General features: G+C 37.0%; 1 protein-coding gene across 1 annotated transcript; it reads right to left on the reverse strand.

Moving 5' to 3' along the window:
• Positions 1-1772: 1772 nt before the first annotated feature.
• On the reverse strand, positions 1773-8698 carry LOC139137564 (E3 ubiquitin-protein ligase TRIM56-like). The gene is made up of 2 exons (XM_070705733.1): positions 7664-8698; positions 1773-3698 (listed from the first exon to the last, which is right to left on the reverse strand). The coding sequence occupies exons 1-2, from the start codon at positions 8678-8680 to the stop codon at positions 3585-3587; spliced, it is 1131 nt and encodes a 376-aa protein (XP_070561834.1). The 5' UTR covers positions 8681-8698; the 3' UTR covers positions 1773-3584.
• Between the last annotated feature and the right edge of the window lie 1852 nt (positions 8699-10550).

The raw sequence follows: 10550 nt of genomic DNA on the forward strand, positions 1-10550 counted from the left end.
GAAGGAACCTAAAATTGATGATGTGACTTGCTCATTGCTGGCCAATGAATGTTTGTTTGGGTTGACTGTATTGAGATGGACACGAATATTGACAATTTTCTGTACAAGTAATCGCTAAACTATTTTGCGAGTTCATCAGCTATTGAGTAGGTTGGAAGTTGCTTTGACCTCTGCCCTGGAGTTATACTAAAAACAGTTCTGAAGAGAGCTTTCTGACTGTTGGGGTTCTATTTAATAATAGTGTTGTTGTTTTTGCTAAGGATATATAAAAATAATAATACTGTGATTTTGCAGTGCGTATTTATGTGCTCACTTTCCTGCATTGGTCGCTGAATATTTCCTATTGGTCTCAAGTTTATTACTACGCCATTTTCTCTCTAGGGACCTTCTCAGTCATTTTGCAGCAGAAATTTCAGCAGTGTAACATTAAAATTAGAATGTACGATGCAGACCCGAGTTTGAGTGATACCTTTTTGTCAGAGTTCATAAGACAAGTGTTGTATCTAGTAACTGTAGCTTCAAGATCTACAGATGGTTTATGTAGATCATGTGATTCAATGTCTTTCCCAACGTCATCTCGAAAACAGCAGTCACGTATGATGCGTAGCCTTGGTCTGAATTAATGGTGATTTTGGTAAAACCAGCTTGTAATGGAGTGGAAAATTATCAGACAGACAACTATATATTGTCAATGGCGACTGACTTGACTACAGAATCAGAATTTGTGAAGACCAGATCAAATGTATGATCATAAACATGTGTCGGTGCATTAACCAATTGTTTCAGATTGCGGTGTTCTATGACCTTGAATTGTTGTATGGTTTAATCTGGGATGACTTTATTCAAATGAAAATTAAAGTCACTTTATTCAGAGCACACATTAGAGCAGGTTCATAGGAGATGATTGTCGGACGAAACTGGCAATCTTGCCTATTTTGCCACAATTTGAAAGACATTATCACCAGTGTCCTGTATATCTGATTTAAAGTTTGCTTGCTCAGCAGTTTCTGAGAAACGTAATTTTCGACAAAAAATATGTCAAAAATTGCCTTCAAAATGCCAATTTTCCAACTTCATAACTATTCGAACAAGCCTCCAAAAGGCCATCTCTGGGAAAGTATACAGAAGAAGAATCCTGTTGATTACCAAACATTTATACAGTATACAGAAAGTATACAAATAATACAAATAATAAAAACGTCTTAGAAGTGGTTTTGAAGAAGATTTTTTAGAATATTTGACAGGAAATGAGAAAAATTGCCTTAAAATACAAAATGTGCATATTTTATCACAGTTCGAAGGCATTTGCATAAGGTCATCCACAGAGACCTCTATACTTCATACAAAGCAGTTATGTCAGCTGTTATTGAGAAGAATCTTGAGAACATGTAAAATTTTAGCTCATTTGCATATTTTTGAAGATATCATTAAAATGAAAACTTCTGGACGTATGCCCACGGTGCATCTACACACCAAATATAAAGTTTGTAATTACTTCGGTTCTTAAGATATTTGAGTGTCCATCCATCCATACATACATCCATACATCCATACATACATCCATACATACATACATCCATACACACATACATACATACATACATACATACATACATACATACATACATACATACATACATACATACATACATACATACATACATACATACATACATACATACATACATACATACATACAGACGAAGGACATACATACATACATACATACATACAACATACATACATACATACATACATACATACATACATACATACATACATACATACATACATACAGACATACATACAGACAGACAGACAGACAGACAGACAGACAGACAGACAGACAGACAGACGATGGACATCTGACAATTTTAAATATTAACAGCTTTCATAGATACGGTCCATAGTAGACACAACGAGAAATAAGGTAAGAAATTCCATAAGCAAATTTTAAACTATTAAAGACAAAAGCCAAATCAGGTTACGCCCCGCCACCCCCCCCCCCTTTAGGGGACTGATAAGCGAACGAAATATGGCAATTCCTTGACAAGCAGCTACAGAGAGAATGTGCAATGTTGACCGATAAAGATGGATACTACACAGATGTCGCACATTAAACCTATTGAATGACCTGTACATTGCTAACGGTGGAGCTAACAGATACTATTTAAAACCCAACGCCGATGGTTCTTAGACAAAAATCATTTTGCGCTGAAATTGACAGGAATATTAAATCAAGAGGAAAAGTATATTGGCATATCCAGCTCGATTAGCTTGACAACAGAGTCTATGAGAGTATAGATTGCGTACCTTTGACAAACATGTAAAAATAGTTGCATGCACAAAACCATATGGAAGTGAGAAAACATATCTCCATCATACTGTACAAGATTTCATCAAATATAACATTGGATGTTATTTACATCAATATACATGAGCTGCCAGCGATATGGCAAAGCTTTCCTCAACTTCAACGTCTGGTATATATTACAAGGCGGGAACGGTCACCAACTATCATTTTGTATTGCGTAACATAAACAAAACACAAGTGACATGGAATGTTTAGCTCCCCAGAAATCTCTTGAATGAAGCTGCCTTTCTTGTCGTATACCAACACTCTCCCATTACCAGTATCACAAATATAGACGTGATCATCCCAGTCAATGGCTATTCCGAATGGACTTAGTAAACTTCCAACACCTTTCCTTTCATGATCATCAAAATAACGGAGATGTGAACCAAAGGCATCTAGCAACTGGACACAATTGTTGCCATAATCTGAAACAATCAAATTATCCTTTGAATCTACAGCAATGCCACAAGGGTGTCTGAACTCACCTCCTGGATCAATCCCAAGTTTTCCTATTTTCTGCATTGACTTTGATTGCAGTGAAATTGCATATATGCAGTGATGTAGCCCGTCAGAAACATACAACACCTTCTGGTCATGACTGAGGGACACACCACAAGGGTCACCGAACTTGCCTTGGTTAATTATATCTATTAACTTACCATCAAATTTGTCACAACAATTTGGTTATTGCCACCAAGGCTACACTTTCCAGTGTCATAATCATAGATCCCTCCATCTGTTACGTAATAGTTATCTTTATTCGACACTGCTATATTTGAGGGACAAAATGGTTTCTTTCCACGGAACGAGAACTTCAAATATTTTTGAAAGTTCAAATGCTTATCAAAGACATGAATCCTGTGCTGTGCTATGTCAGTCATAAGAACATGCCCGTTAGAATCAACTCTTAAAGAGTAAATCATTCCAAACTGATCGTCAACAGGGCCTTTCGTGACCACCCCATGCAAAGACCACTGGCGATGATTGACAGTGATTTGGTATGGGGAGCCTCTGATTGGCTCACCCTCCAAAGTCACTGACAACCGAAAGACCCCGTCTTTATCAAAGAAAATGCTCAAGATACCTATTATATTACCACCATGGTTTGTACCCGGGTGTTCTATTGGAACAGGTTCACCTTTTCTACTTCCAGGCTTTACTATCTCTGCCTTTAATGAATGGCTTGTTATGTTAAGGTCGCTGTGTAGAGTTATTGTTTCAGTGTCTTTCACCTTGATGTCTTCAGGGATGATGGCATGAATGAAATTGTGAAAATTAAGAGTACCCAGAATCCTGATATTCTGAACGTTTTCTTTGAAAAACTTGGCAAGGTGTACATGTCCTGTAAGAGAATAGGGTATTGAATTAGTAAAATTAATGAAATATACAGTTTAGAGTATGCAAAATGATAGCAATTCATCATACATTATTATGACACATGTCTGATAGAAAATGATTTTGAGATAAATTCAAGGAAATGTGAAAAGTAAAGATGGGACTCCAGCTTCATCTGCCTCCTATTAAACTTAACCCCATAGATACAGTATGGCTGATAGGTACAATGTAAATTATAATGACCAACCTTTGTGCAATATTATCACTATTCAGGAATGAATCTAAATTAATGACTATACAGAGATATAGGCTAGTCGCAACTTGTTCAAAGCTAGAGATAAGATAAGTGTAGTCCAATAACACATGCTTCTTTTTGATAAATTGCCATGTTAGTCTATGTGGCTTTAATCAAATTCATTCCAAACTGATTGTCAATAGGGCCTTCTGTTACCACCCTATGCAAAACCACTGGTGACGATTGACAGTGCTTTTGTATGGGGAGCCTCTGATTTGATCACCCTTCAAAATATGTATTTTTAGTTTGTTTGTGATTTAGTGTATTTTTTTCGTTTTATGATTGTATACGGTGTTAATTGTTCTCATCATTCCTGTCTGACAACTTTATTCAGAAATTCAATATAGACACAGGTAGCAACAAATGAACGGTTCTTTGAATGCAGTTGACTGTTTCATACATGTATATATGTATGCTACAACTTTAATTAGGAAATTTAAGTTTCTTTTGTATTCTTTTGGTATTTCTTTGGCTGTTTTACTTTATATGATATCTCTGTAGAGAGGTATATGGGGTGTGAAACACATTAGTATTTAATCGCATTTACCTAAAACGTATATACTAAAGTGAAATAAAATGAACCAAAAACAAACAATGAGAGAATTTACATACAGTTACTCATTAGCCTATTGGAATTTAAAATGTCGTTAAATACAGCTAAATCTCTGCAATGCAATATCTACGGCAAACTTCATTAAATAGTAGTTTTACCATACATGTGATCACATTATCATATCTTGAAAAAGTGCATCTTTAAAAGGGTCCTTATTATCTTAATCAAGCCTGTCGACATCTAACCTGAGAGTTGTGTATAGTAGTCAACAGAAAATAATTTTTATTTGTACATGAAATACATCGCCCAACTGAAAAAGTATAGGAGTAGTAAATATGCAAATATTCAACCTAAAGATGTTGATCCTGCTCTATGTGTTCCAACACTATAGCTTTGTGTATTAATCTCTGTTGCAAGCTCCCCAAAATTATATCCAAGTATGAAAATTTAACTCTATCATACATCTACGGTGGCCCAAAACTACCTGTTCTCCGCATTCAAAGTCTGCGTCGCATTCAATTGTTTTTCTCTCACATATGTCTCCGCATTCAAAGTCTGCGTCGCATTCAATTGTTTTTCTCTCACGTATGTCTCCGCATTCAAAGTCTGCGTCGCATTCAATTTTTTTTTTCTCTCAAATAAGCTTATGTCTCCGCATTCAAAGTCTGCGTCGCAATCAAATGTTTTTCTCTCACATATGTCTCCGCATTCAAAGTCTGCGTCGCAATCATGGAAAGATAGAGATGTAAATGAAAAAGGAGTTTTAGTAACCTTTCCTTTCTTTCGCGATGTTGACTAACCTATAAAATCCCTGATAAGTCCACGGATTAGCATAATTAGTCATGTTGACTAATTAATTACAAGATGTGTGTGTATGAGAGATAAACGTCCTTGTAAGGGGTGTAAAATAAATAAAGAGTCAAGAGGCTAAGTTAGGCTATAAAGTAATTTCTTTTTATTTCCTACGATCAGTCAGAGCGTGAAGAAAGGGAGAAGAACTGATAGAGAAAACTGAGAAAAACTCAATAATAAGCTTATTAACAGTGTTTGGGCCGCCTGTGGCCCATCTAGGAGCGGAACAATTAACTGCGACGCAGACTTTGAATGCGGACACATATGTGAGAGAGAAACAATTGAATGCGACGCAGACTTTGAATGCGGAGACATATGTGAGAGAAAAACAATTGATTGCGACGCAGACTTTGAATGCGGAGACATATGTGAGAGAAAAACATTTGATTGCGACGCAGACTTTGAATGCGGAGACATAAGCTTATGTGAGAGAAAAACATTTGATTGCGACGCAGACTTTGAATGCGGAGACATATGTGAGAGAAAAACATTTGATTGCGACGCAGACTTTGAATGCGGAGACATATGTGAGAGAAAAACATTTGATTGCGACGCAGACTTTGAATGCGGAGACATATGTGAGAGAAAAACATTTGATTGCGACGCAGACTTTGAATGCGGAGACATAAGCTTATGTGAGAGAAAAACATTTGATTGCGACGCAGACTTTGAATACGGAGACATATGTGAGAGAAAAACAATTGAATGCGACGCAGACTTTGAATGCGGAGACATATGTGAGAGAAAAACTTTGATTGCGACGCAGACTTTGAATGCGGAGACATATGTGAGAGAAAAACATTTGATTGCGACGCAGACTTTGAACGCGGAGACATAAGCTTATGTGAGAGAAAAACATTTAATTGCGACGCAGACTTTGAATACGGAGACATATGTGAGAGAAAAACAATTGAATGCGACGCAGACTTTGAATGCGGAGACATATGTGAGAGAAAAACAATTGAATGCGACGCAGACTTTGAATGCGGAGAACAGGTAGTTTTGGGCCACCGTATACATCAATATCTAGTTAAGTATCATGGTTTGTCTAAAGTCAGTGTACTATATTGCTCAACATTTGTTTCATAGCCCTTTAGATACAGGACCTATTGCATGAGTTTGACAAAGGACATGATTAAGGTAGAATACGCTAATTTTTTTGTTATTGGAATCTCAGATTTCTACAATTTTTTCTGATCTACCACTCATGGCGGCTAATTTTAAAGCTCTTAGAGAAAGACAAATTTTCACCGTCTTAGTTTTCCAAAAATCCAGAATTTTTTTTCCCATAGAGTTATTACAGGGGTGGCGACCATTTTAAATTTCAAATATTGCTAAATTTTGGGTAATTTGTTTCTATAGTTTTCAAACTTTGCACAGTGACCCTCAACTTTTATTTTTAATTTGGTAAGAGAGTTGTTGAAAGTTTCATCGAGGAGAGTTTGAGCAAATGTTTGTCTTTTACTTTCGAGGCACAAACTACCTTAAATCACGGTTTGTGGAGTGCTGTGCTTAAATGAAGACTTTTGACCCTTATGTTTCACTCAAGTCTTACACGCAAAAACTATATCCAATGATTATGTAAAGTGAACTCCAGTGACATCTTACATTATTCAGCATTTACAGCTTGTAAGTACAGTTATAAGTGGCATATCAAAGGGTTATCTTGGTTTTGGTCTTTTTTACTTTGACTGAGCTCAAAACGACAATAGTGATAAGTCAATTGTGTATTTGATCGGATAAAAAGCAACAATGCCCTCCTCTATTTTATCACTTTGGCGTTTAAAATGTTTTTACAATAATATAGATTTTCACCCATCATTCGATAGTAAATGTAAATTGACATTTGCATCAAGACTCCCAATTTTATGGAGTTTGTGCTTTGTACTTTGAACTGTCTAGGTACACCTTACCAAAGGTGAGACTGAGTTGTGCATCCCTGCATGCAGGTTTCCTGAATAAAGTGTGTTTGAATAGGACTTCACAACGCAGCTTTTCTGCTTATAGACCTTTCAAAATTTGTAAAATGTATTTAAAAGACATGCTTGCAGAAACGTCAAAATGTACTGTTAATCATGCTTTGATTCTCATATTGGCACTCATATTACATGAAGACAATCAAGTAATATCAAACTCGCCAGTATGAAATTTTCTGTGTGTTTTTGAACCGCTTACCTTTCTAATTTAGGATAGACACAACAAAAAATTTAATCAGTCTGAACCTACACTGAATGTTCATCAAAAGAGTCTAGGACAACACATAAAGACTTACTTGTATACTCGGAACTGCTGTAGTCAACACATCATCTAAATTTGCAGAAGTTTCGGCTGCCGTAGAGACCAACTGGACATCGTTACCATAACGAATTAGACTCTGCACGAAGACTCTAGTTGTTTCGGCACCCTCTTTCATCTGTGTCAGTGTTGTTCCTTCCGTTTCCATACGTACTTTATTCTCCTCATACCTTGACTTCAGATCCTGCAGAAGTTTACCCTCTTGTTCTCTGATCATTCGCGCAATGTTCTGCTCTGTGTCAAGTGTGTGCTTTTTCACGTTGTTCACCTCTCGCTGGTATGTTTCGTCCAATTCTTGTGTCTTGGTCTTGAACTGGACAAGATTTTGGGTAACTTCTGTTGTTTTAACTTGCAGTTTTTCAAGCTTATCCTCGAGAAAGCGTCGTATGCTTTCAGCCGCTTCCTTTATCTCTCTATGTTCATGTCCACGATGCTTGACGACCGCACAAGCCATGCAGATAGGCGTCTCGCAAGTATCGCAGAAGAAATCAACTTTATTTTCTGGATGATCTTTGCAAGCCACAGATGGCTGTGCTAGTGCTGCATTGTCACCTTTAGCACGTTCGTATTCATCAAGAGTCATGATTCGGTGGTGTCTCGTAGCCGGAATCTTAACATGCGTTTTTGTACAATTTCTACAAACATAAAGAGAGCAATCTATACATCTGTTGATCGGAACTCCTTCTTGACATAAGTCGCACTCGCTAGCTCGATCGTCTTGCTTCTGAGCTGTGATAATTTCTATGATACCATTTACAAGAATGCTAGGAGGTAATTTCGTAACGCCCCCGGGTGGTATGGGACAGGGTCTACGACATATTGGACAGTTTAAAGCGCGTTGCTTCCTCACTAGTTCCTCTAGACACTCCTCACAGAAAGAATGGTGGCAAGGTAGTATTTTAGCATTTTTGTAACGCTCAAGACAGACGATGCAGGTCAAGATCTGTTCATCGATCTCGTCGGTTACTGGCTTGTTGACTTTAGATGCCGCCATTGCACCAAATAACTGCAGACTTCTGGCCTAAGCGGACGAAATACCCCTGGCAGCCAGCCTCGGAGAATGACCTTCCGGGTGGACCTTAACACTGACAGTATACAGTATACACTCTACTAGTCACTGACGCGTTGGCAAAACTTAAAAAGTTACCTAATTCAGCTGTTCAGAACTCGTATAAGAATTTTCCACAGATGTTAAGGTCGCAATGAGGACATCAAACGACAGAACAGAAATTGTTAATTTTTAATTTTTACCTGGTTAGCTTTATTGTAACGAATGAGGGCGCCATCTGATACAGTTTGAGAGCTAAATCCTGGCAATCTTCCAATATAACATACCAACATAGGTGACCTCTCGGCTGGCGCTGTGTTCAGGGGCACCTGGAAACAGTCATCGTCATGGATCTGGCATTCCCGTTCCTCATGGCTTTTTTAGCTTGAGCAAAATTTATTGTTTTCGATGATATGTGTCAAATAATATATGAAATCCATCCAAGGTAAGTGGAACTGATATTAAAATTTACTTTTTCTCGGTAACTAGTCTTGTACATGCATGAGGTCGCTCTGGCTCTAACCCCATAACGTGCAGATTTATAAAAAATGTGGAGTACACTTTGAGAAAGAGCATATAAATTGCACATAAAGATTATAGGTGTACCTTAATTATCCATGGTACAATGCGGCCAGTCAATATTTAAGCAATAAACAACACCCGGCAACAGTATACAACGAGCTTTTGACCAATTCAAGATCGATTCACGACTGATAGCGAGTGTATACTGGTATATTGAATAAACCAGGCAAAACAGAGTAGTATATAAGTTGCTTAGATGGGTCATCACTATTATATCATGTCATGTATGTCAAAATTCTGGCGTAAAATGTCAAAAGCAACTGCGATCTATCACGGATGTAACACGGTTATTTTCACGTGTCGATCAATCAGATCGCTGTGTTTGCGCCGCCATCAATACACTGGTATGATGATTCAATTTATTCCTTGAAATGGAAAACAGAAATTCGGCTAATGATCAATGTATTTACGTTTTTCGTCGTGTTTATGAAGCGCTTTTAGTCCTTTTCGAAATAAACTGGTTTTCAACACCACTGAAATTATGAGAAATCGGTAAAAACCCTTGTTGAAATGGAATCCGTGGTACATTGCGGCCAGAACACGATTAGAACTAATTCAGGAGAATTAGATCTTTATATTTTTCAAATTTCTCAAAAGCATTGGGTACCCTATAGCTGACTGTTGCAATATTACAAATTACCAATAAAATCAAGTGCATTGCTGAAAGAGAAAGCATGTGAGCTATATAAGCGATTAAACCGACGTAAGTTCACTATCCAATTATCCAAAATTAGTTCCAATCGTATTCCAATTTATTTATTCAAATAAAACTAAAATTTGGCTAATAATCGGTCTTTTAAACGTTTTCGTTGCACTTTCTTATCCCTTTTCGAACTGAATGGATTTTCATAAGCAGCAAAATTAAGAGAGATTGGTGAAAACCCTTATGAGGACGATACTTTGCGACCAATCAGATTCCGTGAACAATTTTTCGACCTGAAATCAAACAATGGTAGTAATGAATAAATTATGATTGTAAAACGAGAAGTAGTAATCGTTGATATCAAAATTATTGTTTTGGCGAAATCAAATAAGATTAATCAGTTCTAATGGGTTTTCTAATTAATCACTGCATTTCACTGCATGTAACCATTAAACCATAAAAAACAACAATTGATTGGTTACGATTCCATATTAAAACAAATAAGCTTTTTAAGGCAAATTTCTAACAGGAAACAAAATTGACTTCGATAATTTGAATATAGTTTTCGGGGGATATCGCAAAGCAACCCCT

Source organism: Ptychodera flava, chromosome 7, assembly GCF_041260155.1.
Source record: "Ptychodera flava strain L36383 chromosome 7, AS_Pfla_20210202, whole genome shotgun sequence".
In the NCBI taxonomy this organism is placed as follows: Eukaryota; Metazoa; Hemichordata; class Enteropneusta; family Ptychoderidae; genus Ptychodera; species Ptychodera flava.